The following is a 17,544-nucleotide window of genomic DNA, read 5'->3' as shown; positions in this document are numbered from 1 at the left end:
TGTCGTTCACTGTAGTTCTGTGCAGCCTCAGGTCTCAATGTTTTTGTCACCCAATCAGTTCATAACCTCATTTTAAGTATGTGTTTGTTTAAAGAGGCCTTGTTTAATATATAGTGCTGGTCGGTTGACACTAAATTCACAACCCTGTAACTCACAGCTGAGCCAAGCTTATCTCATACACATCTCCTTGAAGCGCATCACAGCCTCGTGCTCAGGAACTACTACACAGCTCTTCAGCTCTACGTTTGGGAACCATCTTAAACAGCAAGATCACCACACAGGAAAAGCACAAAAATGAAAAGAACATGGCACTAACTAAAGGTCCCACACTGTTATGAGGGCTGAAACAAGCGGGCAGAGCGTATCCTTGTTCAGCCTCAGCCAGGAGTGTATGATTCCAGCAACTCGGGTTTCTTGGTGACCTGCCGAAGTCCTCCAGTGCCAGCAAGAGCACCCCAAATTCGAATTTGACCATTACAGATTCATGTCAGTGAGTCGTGTGTGTGTGCTAAGTCACTTCATTCGTTTCCGACTCTCTATGGCCCCGTGGACTGTAGCCCACCAGGCTCCTCTGTCCATGGGATTCTCCAAGCAAGAATACTGGAGTGGGTTGCCAGGCCCTCTTCCAGGGGATCTTCCCGACCCAGGGATCAAACCTGAGTCTCTCATGTCTCCTGCGTTGGCAGGTAGGTTCTTTACAACTAGCACCACCTGGGAAGTCCATTAGCGAGTAGGCAAGTGTACAGAGTCTGCAAATAATGAGGATCATTTGCACTAACTCACAAGGCTGCGCACTGAATTATGCAGTCTGATCTTAAGTAAGGATATGGTAAGAAGGTTTTAAAAAGATAAATCAGTGTCCGTTTCTGGATAACTAGTTTTGCGAGAACAAAAAGCCCCTGGAGGAGCCGCAGTGTCTGCTAGTGCCTACCTTGCTTGCACCGCCTCCAGCTCACACACGCCAGAAGTGCCTGTGGGAGAAGGCTCGGGTCAACTTCAGGCCCTGAGACACACAGTGATCGTATCTAATGCGGGCGTTCTAGGGAGAATGAAGAGACACAGATATGTTCTGAGAAAAAAAAAAAAAGCAAGTGATAGGGACAGAGGAGGAAACAATTGAGTTCTTTAACTTAGGATTTGGTAAAAGTCACACAGCTCTTGCTGTAAGCTGTGAGAGAGACTGTGGGACACACAAGAGCATGAGCCAAAGAAAATGGCTCTAGAGTCAAACCTGGGCTTGGATTCCTGCTCCTGCTCCTTGGCTAGCAGTGGTTTGGGCAAATTACATAACCATTCTGAGCCTCAGTTTCTGTTTTCTGTACCATGAGGTTAGTAACACTGGAATGCTGAAGTATTAAGCTCATCAAGTAACAACGAAGTGCCTGCTAGATCTTCTAGGAAACACTCCATACAGAGCAGCAACCTTAAGAGACCAATACGGACACTGTGCTGTGCCTGAGAATACAGAAATCTTAAGTGGTTTTCTTAGGTTGGTGGTGGTGATCTTAACCTTGTAAAGAGGTGGGCATTGAGTTAGTTACCCAGGTGGGAAATTTCAGCTCCTTTCATAAGCATCTCTGTTCCTATTTCATGTCGGTCTTCTGTCCTTTGGATTCCACCTTGTATGTGCCCATCCGTATGGAGTCCTCTCTCTTCCCACGGCTTTCATCCACGCCTGACTCAGAACGTGGCCTCTTGCAGTATCTGTTCAATCCCAGGCTCTCCCAGATGAAACAGCACACATCACTCTGCTGAATGCCTCTTGGCTTCACGTGGTGCATGGAGTAAATTCCAGCACCCTTAATGTGGCATGGCATGATGTCCTTCACTACCTGAGTCCTCCTGTTCAGTTTTGGAGGCTCGCCCTTCAGTTCCCACCAGGCCCCGAGTGCTCCAACCCCTCTGGACAATTTGCGATTCCTAAACCTCCATGCACTTGCTTCTGCATGCTCAATCACTCAGTCCTGTCTGACTTTGCAACGCCATGGACTGTAGCCTGCCAGTCTCCAGTGCATGGAATTTTCCAGGTAAGAATACTGAGGTGGGTTGCCATTTCCTACTCCAGGGAATCTTCCTGAACCAGGGATTGAACCCATGTCTCCTGCACTGGCAGGCAGTTTCTTTACCTCTTGCTTCTGGTCTTCCCTTAACTCCTGCTGTCCCTCCAGTCTAAGGACATACCCTCCCTTTTCCCCACTCGAGGAGCTCCTACTCATCCTTCAGGTAACATCCCAGGCAGGTGACAGGTACCTACCAGACGCCTCCCCCAGTTCCCAGGCAGAACTAACCACTCTCTGTAGCACATCATGCTTGCTTCTGTTGAAGTCAGTAGCAGGGCAAGTTTTCACTCTTTGTCTCTCCTGGTGTCTTGATACAAGGAGAGGCAGGCCATGTAAGGTTCTTGAGGGCAGAGACTTAAGTCAGAGTCATCCTTGTATCCCTGATTTCCAGCCGAGTTTCAGGCATGTTCTCTTATAGCATCTGTACATATCAATTAAATTAATCAGAGACAGAACATTTTCATTATCAAGAGAACAGCCATGTGTCTGTAGGCTGAGTAATTTTTAAAGCTCACTGTTTATTTCTAGATGTTTACAATTCAGGAACTTATACTTTCCAGAGACAGTGTGACTAGGACAGAAACTTAGAGGTGATACAGCACACAGATGGCATGCTTGTCAGGATGGTAAATAATTTCAGTCTCCCTATAAAACAGTATGTGCTGGATTTCGAGTAAATGTTTTGAGTCTTTAAAAACAGTGATATAGCAGAGTAGATTAAATAATGCTGAATGAACAAGAAGAAAAGCTGATCAAGATGTTAATGTAGTGATCTGCCAGGAAAATTAGGTACTTGACACCCAAGCACCCTTAACAAGGGCAAAAAGAGCAGTTTTCCGTGGAAGAACCTTACTTAACAAGCCTTTCAGACCATACAGCAGCCAGCTCCGCAGAGTCGATTTAAGTAGCTAGACCTGAGCCTTGTCCTCAGTGTTCCTGGCTTCAGCCCTGTGCCCAGACATCAGCCCACAGGACCCACCTGCCTTCAGCAGAGCCCCATGGCTGGTAAATGCAGGTGAAATTCCATTTTCTTCCAGAATGTTTGGGTCAGCTGGCCTTGCTCAGAGGTTAGCACTGCTGCCTGAATATTGGGGGTGTAGAGATGGGAGAGTCTGCCTCCAAGCCTATACAAGCAACACTGAAGGTCATAGATGGCAAAGGAAGGGGAGATAACAGTTATGTAGACATTCTTTAAACAACTTTGAAGTTATGGTCCATGCACTCTGTAGAGATTTTTTTAAATTGGTCTTTACAAGGATGGTAAAGGATAAAGATCTTAATTATTTTAAATTAATTTTTTAAAATAATTTTAAAATCATTTTTAATGATTGATGCTTTGGTTTATTTCTTTCCAGTCTCTTCTCTTTGCACATAATTATTTTTAACACGGTTGAGGTCACACTGAATATTCAGTTTTATAAGCATTTTGTTCTTAAACATTTTTCTGTAAACATATGTAAAATATGGATAAAGTAGCAAAAGGAGTTTCATTCAAATCCTAATCAGTCAGTGAGTATTTACAAATTTTACTAAAACTTCCAAACTAAATCCAGAATACCTCGCACAGGTTGCTTTGCAGTGCAGTGACATACATACAGTTGGATTGCTGCTGCTGCTAAGTCACTTCAGTCGTGTCCAACTCTGTGTGACCCCATAGACGGCAGCCCACGAGGTTCCCCTGTCCCTGGGATTCTCCAGGCAAGAATACTGGACTGGGTTGCCGTTTCCTTCTCCAATACATGAAAGTGAAAGTGAAGTTGTGTCCGACTCCTAGCGATCCCGTGGACTGCAGCCTTCCAGGCTCCTCCATCCATGGGACCTTCCCGGCAAGAGTACTGGAGTAGGTTGCCATTGCCTTCTCCTGCATTGCTGCTACTGAAACCCTTATATTTGGCAATGTACAGAAGAGACTTAGACACAGAAGTTAAATGGAGTCCCAAAGGCCACACAGTCAGTGAAAAGCCAGAACAATAGCAAACCTGTTTTCTGTCTCCATTAGCTTCTCAAGTCTTCTACATTTTTCCTGTAATCAATTCCCATTGCCAGAAGATTCATTCTCACTCACTATGGCATCAGCAAGTGGGTTGGACTGTTTGTTTATGGAACTCTAGTAATGTGGGAAATTACTATTTGTCCTTCAGTTAACTTGCTCAGACTTTTCCATGAACTTTGCATAGCTGAGCAGAAATGGTATGGTGTAGAAAGTGGATTTTCTAGCTCTCAGTGACTCAAACTCCCTACTCGGCCATATCCAGGGTAAAAGTGTCTGTCAGAACATAGAACTGTTATCTAGTAAGTGCACCCCTTAAGAGGAATTTGGGCGAGATCTGGCAGAATTGTAAATCACAGGATTTAGTTACATCAGGATGGACTTTAAAGTGAGTTAGGCTTTTAATATAGTGGCAAAATTAGAGATACTTGACAGGTTTTATTAAACTTTGGCTTAGTGAAAGTCCTGCTTCAAACTGAAACACATATTCCTTCTTTTTGTTGACTTTTGTGGTTGTCCCCAAAATGCTTCTTTAAAGAATATATTCAGATGACTATGCAAGAGTGACCTGTGACACTGATGTGTAAGACAAATGTGTAAGGATGTTATTTAACAAAATATTTCTTGGCAAGAAGAAAAATTTCCTAACCTACTTCTACTTATTGTTCAAATTCTCCCAAAGGATGTTGATACAGTGTTTGATTTCTTACGTTGCAGTGTAATGTCACCTAAAAAAAACCCAGAGCTATCAGCAGGGGATAAAGATGATAACTTCGGTTTGCTCTCTTAAAAAAAAAAAAAAATGTGAGAAAAAAAGTGAAGAAAGCTTAGTGATAATACTCTAAAAGTAAGGTTAAGGTTAAATATTTACTATTTTCTCTAATGTGACAAAAACATTCTAAGAAAACATATAGCCGGGATAGAAAATGCCAGTGATCCATGTCAATTAGGTTATTAACTAGGCTACTGAGACCTTTAAAAGCAATTAGTTAATACTTCAGAAAGGGCTCTAATATAAATCTTGAGATGTAAGAATTATTTCTCCAGTGGTACAAAAATATATCAGGCTGTATATTGGGCTCATGTGTTCAGTTTTATTGTAATTATTCGATAGTTCTATAAGACTATGCCTCAAAAAATATAGTACAACAGTTAATGATACACCTACTAACTGAATCTGAATTGGACCAGATCAGGTGAGTGTCTGGAGAGGGGATGCACTACATGGTCAGACATGTCCATGTCAGGAAGCAGGTCTAAAGTGCATGACTTAACTGCTTTCCTGAAGAACTAGGGGTGAATGGCACTAATAATGAGCATTGTATCATCAATTTTAAATGAGTGAAACATCACAGTCTTCAGTACCTTAATTTTCAAAACCACCATTGGGTGCTCATATTACAACTGAAATCAAAGAAGACATGTCTGTTCTGTGACTTGTTCAATGTGACATCATTATTATTGACCCAAATTCATCTTAGAGTCAGTTTGACTTAAATTGTGCTGAACCCAAAATTTCTCCCCAAACTGCAGCATCTGTTCCATGTTTACAAACTGAAATAACTGCGGATGTCAAATGAAAGAAGATTCTGTTTCCTTTAGAAAATGAGTCAGTTTTTTTTTTTTTAGATGTTTACATCAAAAATCTTTTTAAACCTTGAAAGCTTTCTGTTTTCCCAGCACAGTTCAGCTCATGTGCAATTGTTGCAATTTCTTCCACCCAGTGCCCTGCCAGACCGTCTTAGATTACCTGAAGATGGTGCTCCAGCATCACAACCAGCTCATGATCCCACAGCCAGCTGACCAGCCGACCGAGGTAGGTCTCCAGTGGCGAGGTAAACAGTACCCCGTGCGGAAGGTCCTTAAGACAAAGCATCTCGGCGCTTAACTACCTGTACACCAGAACAGATTGGCCAACAGAAGGCCTGGTAGACTCTGAGCCTTATGAGTGAGGATATATCCTGCAGAGAAAGGCCATGCATCATGAAGTACATTCACCTCTGTACTCTGAGGGGGGAAAACAGAAGTTTAATATTGTGGGCAATGTTCTTTTGGCTCAGAGGGACCTGAAATGGGGGAACCCACCTGTCATTCCCTCAGGCAGAGACAGTGTTTGTTCCAAGTCTTCCTACTCTGAAAATCAGCCCCTCTTTGATGCTCCCTCCCTCCCTCAACGATTATCTTTTCTCTCTCCTTCCATCACCCAAAGCACCCTGCGGCACTTTCATCCTAACACCACAACGCATCCTGCTCCTTGAAGGGTAGGTTCAGGTCTCAGCCCCATTCCTGTCATTGAAGGCACTTGCTGAATGGTAACCTTAGTGATCAAACCCTTGAAAGACTGGTCTGTATTTTATTTCTGTTTGCTCTGCCCTGTCTGTAGTCTGGCTGCACCTCCACTCCTTATCAGAATGCTCTGAGAGAGCTGCCCCCTACCCCACCCCAGGCTACTCTCCCAGTTGTCCCATCCAGGGACCCATTTCCCAGCCCTCCTCATCCCCAGAGTCTCGCCTCTCCTCCCTCCTGCACCTGCTCTCTTTCTCTGGGCCTTTGTGTCAGGACTCCCTTCTGATTCCCCATTCCTTTCTTTTTTTTTTTTTCCTTTCTTTCTCTCTCTCTCTCACTTTTGACTGTGCTGGGTCTTCGTTGCTGCGTATGGGCTTTCTCCAGTTGAGGCAGGCAGAGGCGACTCTTCGTTCTGGTGTGTGCGCTTCTCATTGTGGTGGCTTCTCTTGTTGCATCTGCCAGGCTCTAGAGTATAGGCTCAGTAGTTGTGGCTCATGAGTTTAGTTGCTCTGCAGTGTGTGGGATCTTCCTGCACCAGGGGTTGAAACTGTCCCCTGCACTGGGAGCACAGAGTCTTAACCTCTGGACCACCAGGGGAGTCCCTGCAGTAGTCATTCAACAGATGTTCATTGCACCTGCTGTGTGACAGACACTGGTCCTCATTAGTATCTGCCTCCTCCATCCCCCAACCATAATCCTCTGTTGCTGACCTTTGTGGAGGACATCTTGTTTCACCTGGGAATCGGCAACACCTCAGTCCCCTGTACGGAGCCTGGCTCACAGGATTGGTTGCCCAACCCCCTTGGTCTTATGTCTTTCACCCCCGCTTTCCTGTCCACATTGCCACACGTGCCAGTCAACCCTCTGTCTCGCCCCTCCTGCCATGAAACAGCAGTCTAGGCTAAGGGGCCCTTAGGAACCTTTGGGCTCCTGCCCATCTTTTGATCATATGTAGGACACAACCAAGGGCTGGTTTATGCTCCCAGATACTCATAGTTTAAACCTATGATAACTTAGTTCTTCCTCTCAGTTGAAGTAACTTGTTCAAGAAACACCAAATAAGACGCAGAACTAAGATTCAGTTCAAACCCAAACTGACTAAATTCAAACCTCAAGCCATGTCCCTCAGTTGCTTCCTATAAAAAGGACAGTCAGTCACACGCCTGCTCCTTCGCGGGAGTATCACGCTGCGGTGATGAGTTTCTGTGGGTATAATCTAGCGACAGTTTCATAGTTGTGTCTGCTGCCTCTTCCTTTCCTGTCAGCTCCTGTACCATTTGCCCTCCTCAGACCTTAACAGAGCACTTTTTAAAATAAAAACCTGTGAGACCCAAGCAGTGCCAATTTATAACCTGTAGTAAATTGGCAAAGTTGTAAAACTAAATGAATTTCCCTTCTTTATTTTGTACACCTTAATTACTGGGGAAGAAGTACATTAAAACTGAGATCATGGGTTAATTAATTTGTCCTGGACTGTAGAATTTTATAGACAACCAGAGCTAAAATAATGGTTGTGTAGGTGCAATTGACTAAACATGGCTTATAAATGTTACAGAAATTCCTATAATTAGTCCCATTGCAGCTATTTAGCCTGGGAATTTTATAGCAGACATAAATTACAAAGGTGAAAAGTAAGAAAAATTTTGAGTTGATGAAATAGTGGCATTTGCAGAAGCTATAATTTGAGGAAACTTGTTTTGCATTATTATTAGTGATTTTTTTTCTGTTTCCACAATTCCACTTTTTTTAAATTCACTTTTTAATGTTGTTTCACTGAAATGCAGCAGCTATCAGATATTAGGTACATTAAACACAAAAAAAATGACTTATGGAAATAACCCACCAGCATCATTTCTAAAAGTACTTAACCACCACCCAAAGGATGAGGAGACCTGTTTGATCATGCTCTTCAAAGTCATTTTTGCATATTTTAATAGATTGAAAAGGAAAGTTACAGGTTATATTTAAATAGTGTTTCCTGTCATTGGATCTTGACACGTTTTAACCTACCTGTTAAAATGCAAGTTATAAATAGCTCCTCTTTCAAAGGTGTTCATTAAACCTCATTGGCTCTTGTTATAGAGAATGCAAATGTAATTTGAAAAGTGCCCGTTTTGAGAGTGAGCAATTACTTGTGCTCTTCAGTACCCGGTTCATTGTCAGCATAGCCACTTGGTTAAAAAGCGTGTTTGCCTTTGAAATGGAGATCGCCTGGGCTGCTGGCTGGCCAGCTAAGTAGGTAATGAGAAAATATTTCACTTTTCCAGGGAAGCAAGCAGCTGTTGAACAACTATCCTGTCTACATAACGAGCAAACAGTGGGATGAGGCTGTAAATTCTTCAAAGAAAGATGGGAGGCGGCTCCTTCGATACCTCATCAGATTTGTTTTCACTACCGATGAGCTTAAGTACTCATGCGGCCTTGGAAAAAGGAAAAGGTCAGTGCAGTCAGGAGAGACAGGTCCTGAGAGGCGCCCTCTGGATCCAGTTAAAGTAACATGCCTCCGAGGTACTGCATCCTTCCGCTCAGTGTCCATCTGTGGTCTCATTTCACCGCATTGGCTGTGGCTCCCCGTGCAAGTGTTCAGCCTTGACTGTATTTCGGTTTTTTTTCTGCTGAGACTTTATAGGCTTCATGTAGCCCATCTCTTTGGTATCAAGAAGTTCTTTAAAAATTCTTTGTTTGCTTTAGCACTTAGTGGCACATAAGCACTGCATAGCACCTCATGTTTCACGCTTTAAGTTCAGATTTTCTTTGCTGCCTGGGAAGGCCACCTCCAGGAAAGCTGGAACACTGGGGAAAGCACAGAGGAAAAGAAGACAAGGGATTTTAAAATTTACCCCGTTTTCATTTGAAGCCTATGGCACTCTCCCCCAGTCTAGCTAACCCTTGTTGAGAATACTTGCCCCTGCTCCTTAAATTTATTTAGTTAATTTTCCCTAGGCCTAAAGTATTTCTCGCCCAGTCAGATTCTGTTCTAGTTTTTTTTTTAAGTTTCCGTATTTAAAAAATACTGCTCAGAAAACACCACTTCATCAGTATTAACAGCTGATGACTCTGTAGCCGATCCACACTACGGATAGGCCAGGCAGAGGGTGAGGAGGAAGAAGCCAGATATAAACGGTTGCTTCGGTGGGTGCAGATCAGCACAGACAAGCAGAAACATTACAGTGCCAGCGTAAGCTCTGTTCGCACCTGAAAAGTCCATATCAGAATATTAACTTGAATGTAGTTCAAGAGTGATTTTATTGGCTGGAAAGACTTAACCTGTATAGTTTGAGTGATTTTATCGGTTGGAAAGACTTGATGATTTACTCCTGATAGGAATCAAAATATTTCCTGGTGAAGAAGTCACAGTGGAAAAACCTTACCACTGATAAGGCCTTCTTCATCAGAAAGACACTCACTCCTGCACCCCTGTCCTGACGCCCACAGCGACTAGGGTGCCTGTGCAGCATTTGTTAGCAACAGAGATCCCCAGACCCACCCTGAACTTCCGATTCAGTGGGTCTGGGGGGAGGACAGGGGAGGCGTGCATTATTGCACCTCGCAACCACCCCAGGTGATTGATTCAGGTGGCCCAGGCTTGACAGAGCCTCCTAGAATGAAGGTACCAGCATTATTAACAACTTGGCGCAGGTGCGCTGGAGCACCCCCTGTTGGCCAGTCTAAAGATTCCATTTAGAGTGTCTGGGTGACGGAAATTTCCAGTGTCTGCCTTAGCAAACTAGCCATAGGTTCCTTTATTCCCCAGTATCATCAGAGCAGACATAGGCACCAGAGTGGTGGTAAGCTTAGCAGGGAGAGGGGGCCTGCTGAGAGCATGCTCAGTATGGATTCAGGAATTTGCCCTGCGGCTTGTGAAGAATCAGGATAAGGGGGCTCACTGTCCCTTTCCATAAATCCTTGTTAAACATTTTACATTTTAATGAGCAAGTCTGTGAAACTGAGGGATTAACTTACATCCCAAAGCACTAGTGTTGCTGCCCTGGGAATGCTGCCAGGCCCGCTGGGACACCGATGCACCCCAGGCTGCCCAATTAGAACGTGTACTCTCCAGCACAGGAGAGCTGGGCAGGAGGCACAGGCCTCCCCTGCCCATGGGTGGAGAAGGCATAGGCAGGAACTGCTGATATGTCAGGGCAGCTGGTTAGAGCCCTTGTATCTGTCCCAAAGGCTGAATTTGGGGCCTTCTTTGACCTAAATGGGATTCCTTTCCTGAAGGCTCAGGTGTGATGACTCCCAGGGTGACATCCTTGTGGTCAGCAAGCGTAGGAAGGCCAAGGAACCTGCAGAGGTTTGGACACTTGAGGGATGGAAAGCAGGGTGCTTCAGGGAGTGAAATCAAATTCTAGGCGGGCCTGTTCCCTGGCTTGACTCCAGCAGGAAGAGAGGGTCAGTTACAGGACAATGATTCTGGTCTGTGTAACAGAATGACCTCTACTTTGAGCTTGTAATCGTCTGGCACAGTGTTGGGGGAAGTCCTGTCACAACAGTGGGTGCTAAGGAGGGGGCAGTGTAGGGATCCCAAAGCAGCACATTGTCAGAGTGGCAGGGCTGATTTCTGCTGATGGGCACCTTCTTTCATTTCTTTATGTTCCTAGGAGAATGGGGCATCTGGACAGAGGTAGGGGAACTCCTTAAACAGTTAAGGAATACTTGTGAATACTTGAAGTAGGAGACCTGGGAAAGGCAAAGAGGAGTAGAAAACAGAATCCCTGACTTGTGGAGCTCACAGCCTAGCTGGAGGCGATCTGAGGACAGTTACAGCTGTGCCTAAGTGGACACGGGGAGATGATGGGGAGAGACCTCGCTATGTGAGCCCTGGTGCTCCCACTTGCTTCCTCGCTCTTCAGCGTTGCAGTGGCCATGGCTGGGTTTGAGGATGTAGGTGTCCTCTGGTGTTTGCTAGGCTTGCACCCCACCATCAGCCATCTGGTTCCTGGCAATTTTGCAGGATGAGATGCTGAATAAACACAGTTCTCAGCCCAGGGAAGGCCACCGGAGCTGGGACTTGGACGAGATGAACGAGTCTCTCACCTCAGCCATGAAATTGAGGGGAAGGCCCTGTTTATCTGCTAAGATAGACACAGTTCAGTTCATGAGATTTTTCTGGTCCAGGTTCTTAAAAGCATCAGCTTCTCAGGGCAGATAGGATCAGGGTTTCATAAGTAAATTTCAGACAAATCCAATCCTATGACCAGAACCGTTGTCTTATAGAGGGAGCAGTGCTGGAGAAGAAATGATGTGTAAATAGCAGTCACCCTGAACTTTCAATCAGCTGTGCAAAAAAGAAAAAAAAACACAGTTTGACTTAGGACCTTTTCCAGAAAGCTCACTTCAGTTTTCAGATGCCCATGTTATTAATGAAATAGCTGTATGGGAACTCTGCATGTCCCCTGACTCTCTGAGAAAACAGGAAAGGTTGATTTGAACTCAGCTGGAGGGAAGCCGAGATTGTTTTATTGGAATCTTAGCTACTCTTTATACACTTATCTCTTCCTAATTGTATCTGGTAAAATTAAATATTTAGAGGAAAACTCATCTAAAAAATATTTGTCAGTATATGTATAGATATCATAATTAGAGACATAAATACAGCCTGTAATAATGTGGAAATCTTTTCTGAACCAAAACCTTCACAGGTTCTTATTGAGATTTTATTTTGTTGCACTTAATCTACAAATTAGTAGCTGGTTAAAGAATGCCATGCTAATGATACTTGCTGTGCTTCTGGAAAGAGTTAAAAATGTGGGCGTGTAACAACAGGGTTTGAACCTAGCATGGTGCAGACCATGCCTCACAAATCAGATTTACCTTTCATGCAAATGTGTCTTAGAGGGACCACTCACATAATTTTTATTTCTGCACGTGAGTAGAAAATGTAGATGGTGTAAGTTTTAAAGTCTAATAAGTGATGTCATCATGGCACTACATCTGATGTCCCATAAAGCTTTCCTTATAGAGCTGCTGTTAAAGTTTAAGCATCCTTCCTGTCATCCACTGCAAAAACCAGCTGTTTCTCTCTCTCTCTCTCTTTTTTTTTTTTTTTTTTTACTGTTGTGTATATTCCCACAGAATTCATTAGGATGCACTGTACCTCCAACCCCGACTGGTGGATGCCCTCAGAGGAGCAGATAAACAAAGTGTTCAGCGATGCTGTGGGTCACGCCCGGCAGGGGCGAGCTGTGGGCACTTTCCTGCACAACGGAGGCTCCTTTTATGAAGGGATTGATCACCAACCTTCCCAGGATGAAGTCTTCAATAAAAATTCCCAGGATGGATCTGGTGATTAGTGGACAAAATCTTTCCACACGAGCAGCCAGTCCTCTCGAGTTCCAGTGGTGAATGTTCTATTACCATCACTTTAGAATCCAAAGCATGTCACTCTGTCAGACTTTACACATCCTAAACCTTAACTCTCTTGACCTACTGCCAAACAGCTCCCAATACAAGCCCATTTTCGGGTTGTTTGGAAAGTGTATGGAGCCTGCAGAGATTTTCAGAATACTATATTATACAAAGAAAAAACTACAGTTGATTTCAAATGATGACTAGTTAGATGGTGAGGGTGAAAAAAGATAGGCGAGTTCTTGGTCGCCTGTCTGACGCCTTCAGGTAAGCTCTGCTTCCTGAGCAGGGCTGGTCCCCATGGAGGTTAGTTTGGTGCTCATGGGAGAAGCTTGAGACACAGCATTGTCCTGAGGGACACGGAACAGGCATTCTCATTTTAGTTCAGATAAGGTGTCTTTATGTTTTCCAAAGACTTGAATTTATACTTCTCAGCAAAGACGTGGGATAGGTGACATTGTATGTTGTGTCTACATTGACGGAACCTGTTACTAAAACAGAAACCAGAGATCAGAGGTCACCTCTAGATAATGATGAGTTGGAAGCTAGCTCTTTTTCTTTGTTACTTTGGACCAAAAAATAAAATTTCTACTGTGTTGATAAGGAAGGCACTATATGATCTCTGGAATTGACAAACGGTAAAAGTTTTCACTGTGTCAGTCAAGAAACATCCAAAGATCTAAAACCATTTTCAAATGCTCAATTTTGTAGGTTCATAGATGCACAATTTCCACAGCCTTAAATCAGGCTCTGTTGACACAATGCCAAAGTGATGGGATGAACAATGAGAATTTCAATCAGCTAGCCGTTTGGTGCACTGAGGACCAAACAAGTGGTGAGGCCAGTGGGTTTCACTGAATTTGTTCTGGAATTGTATACACACAGCTTCAAGGCCATTCTGACAACTATGCAACGGGCTTGTTTGTAATTTCTCTGAAATTTGAGGGTCTTTTTGTGCTGAGTTGATCTTTAGAATTCGCATAAATCTTGTTTCTCTTTGTCACCAATGGAAATGTTTCACCCCAGTTGTTGTACTTGCTTCCCTCCAATATTCCCCTGAATTTCTGGCCTTGGCTGAGTTAGCACAGACCTTTCCCACCTGCTTTCCCCAGTTTAATCTGTTGAGCTCAAGTTTGTAGTAGTGTCTTTGGAATCATTTCGTATTACCAGATGCTCTAGAGATGATAGAATCTGTTTCTGCTTCAGGTGTGGGTAGGAGGAAGGCTTCCTTTATCACCCTAATCCAGATAACTGCATTCTTTGTAAAGTTTAGGGCTAAATGGGCAGCTTTTATTAAAGGCTGCTGCTGTTTTAGGCTTCACTGGGAGTGGAGAGGATAACATTAGAGCATTTGTTAAAAAAAAAAGTCATCATCTCTTTTGATAGGGAAATTGAGAGATGTTATATATGTGGCTACTTCACAGCCATAGAGCAAGTGGTTGATTTCCTATTCTGGGTCTTTCTTAGCCCTTCATTGGTCGTAAACATTGACTGTGTAGTCTTTTGTCAGTCATAAACACACTGACTTTCATCAGAATTATAAGGTGATATATTAATATATTATTTGATCCAGCTTCTCCATGTGTCAGATAGTGATAGGATGGTTAAGTCCAGTAAATTCTTATAATAGCAGATTTTTTTCCCAAAGTCTAGACAGCGGTACAAACTTGGTGATCTCCAAGTTCATGATGTCTGCATTTTCCTGCCACTTTTAATGGCTTGACCTCCTGATGCTATCAGAAAACGGATGGAGTATCAAGTAGGAAAACAAATGAATATTGCCCTCATTTGAATTCTGTCATTCAACATGTACTCTAGAACCTGAACCTAATGCCCACAGACTACCTCCTTAGTTTTTCTTAGATTTCATTCATTTTAAAAAAAAGTCTCATTGTTGGATAGCTTCATTTTTAGAAAAGATTTGAACTTTTCTCATTCAATGCTGTGTCATTTCACCATACAGATGCTTATAATTTTTGACAGCTCTTATATACCAATTTTTAAAAATGTAATAGTGATTTTCAGCATATGGTGCAAGTCTTACTGGTTTGTGTTTAATGTGGTGACACTTGCCAAAACTGCTTGGCAAAACATGTCAAATAGGATGCTTGAGTCAGAACGCTAGTGTAAATGTCTCTAAACAGCAGTATGTATCATTATGATATATTTTTGTAAACATAGTGATGGCTTCTTTCAGTCATGTAAGTACTGGATAAAAATAACCACTTCACTTGAAATGATGTGGAAAATGCCACCCAGTTGAGGGCCCTCTGCAGTTACTTGAATTATCAGCCAGTGGTTAGAGGACAGTGAAGAATTAATGCTGGACAACATGAAGTGCAAAAGTAATAACTCACCAGTACTTGCCTCCTAATTAAAACTCAAAACTATAATGAGTATATTTACCTGTTAGAGAGCACTTTTACCCTCCATGGTGTATCCAGTTGCAAAGAACATTCAGAGGACTTCACTCGTCTAATGACCAGCTCAGTCAGTACAGCTTATTGATAGTACTGAATTACCGTATCTTTGTGGTAAAAGTACCAGATTAAATTTCCTCATGGCTGTCCAAAACTGGCTAATAGAAGCCCTAGGCTTTCACTGAATCATAGTTCCCCAAATTACAATGAAAAATATATCTGCTAAGACGACTTAATCAAAAGTGTGTTCATTGTCAGAATTCCCCCAGTACAAGTAGCCTGATGGGTCTTGCCTGCATTGGAAAACTATTCAGGCCCATTCAAAACCACTGACAGTAGCTATAGCTTATAGTTCAGAGTCCTTGTGTGCAGGTGTTTTGCTAAGCACTTTATGCCTCCTCTCATTTTAATCCTCACAAGCATTCCCTAGGCTGTTACTGTTATCCCATTTTATTGAGCTTATTACTCAGCTAGTAAGGGGAAATCTTGGGGTTTAGAAAGTGGAATGACTCGTTCAGTTTTCTCCAGTAGTTCCAGTTTTCTCCAGCCCTCAAAACCCATCAACACTTTGGGATAGACTTGTTGTTTAATCAAAGTAGTGAAAAAAATGACTAATTTGTTCACATTTCCATCATAGGGTTCCCGGTACAAAAATGCAGGGATATAAAAGCAAAACTTTGAACTCAGTGAAGTGATGTTTTTTGGGAACAGATAGATGTTAGACGTGGCACTGGACATCAGTTAGCCAGCATTCCTTCACTTTTCACATTTGTTGTATTCGTAGCCTTAGATTTGATGAGTCTGGTTTGGAAGAGAGGGTTTTAACCATGATGTCACTGTGAGAATTGTTGTGAAGATATTGTAGGAAAATACAGTAATCTGTTGATCCTTTCCTGTAGTTGTGGCTTTGACACCTCTGGCTATGTTTTAAGTTTCAAGAGCTTGCCTCGGCCATCAAAGCCTGGGTTTGTTTCTAGGGAACAGGGCGTGCCAGGCCATGAGAGGGGTCCTGAAACCTTGAAGGTCGCTGCTGCAGTCCGACCCTGCCCCATTTAAGCTTTGCCTCTGTGTGTCTCTCCTCTCTGGAACTTCCTGTAGCAGCCTGACACTGGGGCCAACTTGCCTTTACTCTATTTTCTATGAACACATGTGCAGAAACTGTGACAAATCCATTGATCCTGATATTTTTATTGTTGAAGTCTTGTTGATTCTTTATGAATAATTTCTATTTGATTGTACTGTGTAGAGTTAATACCCACTAGAGATATGTTAATAAAGCTATAAATGCATAGTGTAATACAGGATAGCAAGATTTTTTGTGAACAATTTATATAGAAGAGTAAGTTGTTTTTTAAGTGTTAGGCACATTTCTTTTAGGAACTTAAAATGTTATAAGAGTTTTTTAAACATTCAATATTTTTAATTATAAGAAACATTTGTTACTAGAGCCAGTTATTTCAGGTGTTCTAATTGGAGTATTGATTTTATTACTTCATATACCTCTAGAATGCCACATGTTCTGTTCGAGATAAAGTTGCACAATAAATGTCAAGTTTCTGTTAAGTGTTTTAACTTGCTTTTTGCATCTTTCTCAAATTTATTCAAGACGCTTTTCTGGGTGTTTTTTTCTTTAACAAAATTGTTTTTTTGCCTTGACACTAGGGCTTTTCTGCTTGACTCAGAATGCTAAGAAAATGTTACATGCTTAATACCCATATAAAAGAGAGTTATGTCAGGGAACTGACCAGAACTCATCCAAAAAATCCATTTGATCTAGTGAATGAAAGAGACAGCCAGTGATGAAGTGAAAGTGACATGCAATCCAAAATTTCTGTCCAGCATTTTGTACATTCACACTTTAAACATACATGCTTCTAAGGGAGAGGAGGAATGCTACAGTGTCTTCTCTTGACCTTTTAACAGTGAAAAGATGTTGATTGTTTATGAACAGTGACCTCATTACAAAAGCAAAGTAGCTATGGCTAAATAAGGTGGCATGGTGGCTTCCCACTAGTTATTACATAAAATAAATCTGACATATCAAATATGATTGAACAGTGAGACTGAATGTATCATTCATAAGTTAGACCAAGTTAAAACTAATATGTTTTTTTATTTAGGGAAAATGTTTTATTTTTTTCACTACAAGGTGAGTGTCCTGAACAGTAGTTTTGGATGAAAACGCAATTTAGTCCAAATAATTTGAGTTTGAATTGGGATATAAATTAAAATGAAATTTAAATTATTTTACTATTCTAAAGCATTGAAACAGGATTATTAAGTCACTTGGGTTTTTAATATTTTGTAGCAGGTCCCACAGTAAATGCTACAAATCAAACAAATGTTAGGAACAAATTCAGCAAGGTTGCAGGAAACAAGATCAGTATATGAAAATCAACTCTTCTATACACTAGCAACACTCTGAAATTTAAAAAAC

The 17,544-nt window shown here is 42.3% G+C and overlaps 1 protein-coding gene across 1 annotated transcript in view; it reads left to right on the top strand.

Annotated features, from left to right (window-relative positions):
- Positions 1 to 16,670, top strand: part of BEND4 (BEN domain containing 4) — a 32,792-nt gene extending 16,122 nt beyond the window's left edge. Inside the window, exons 3-5 of the mRNA XM_040238111.1 lie at positions 5,775 to 5,866; positions 8,604 to 8,844; positions 12,415 to 16,670. Of these exons, the coding sequence (XP_040094045.1) occupies positions 5,775 to 5,866; positions 8,604 to 8,844; positions 12,415 to 12,632 (551 nt within the window). The 3' untranslated portion in view covers positions 12,633 to 16,670. The remainder of the gene's footprint in view (positions 1 to 5,774; positions 5,867 to 8,603; positions 8,845 to 12,414) is intronic.
- The last annotated feature ends 874 nt before the right edge of the window (positions 16,671 to 17,544 follow it).

The sequence above is a fragment of the Oryx dammah genome, unplaced genomic scaffold (genome assembly GCF_014754425.2).
Source record: "Oryx dammah isolate SB20612 unplaced genomic scaffold, SCBI_Odam_1.1 HiC_scaffold_3, whole genome shotgun sequence".
Taxonomy (NCBI): domain Eukaryota; kingdom Metazoa; phylum Chordata; class Mammalia; order Artiodactyla; family Bovidae; genus Oryx; species Oryx dammah.
The sequence above is the reverse complement of the archived record's forward strand: the minus strand, read 5'-3'. Positions and strand labels throughout refer to the sequence as shown.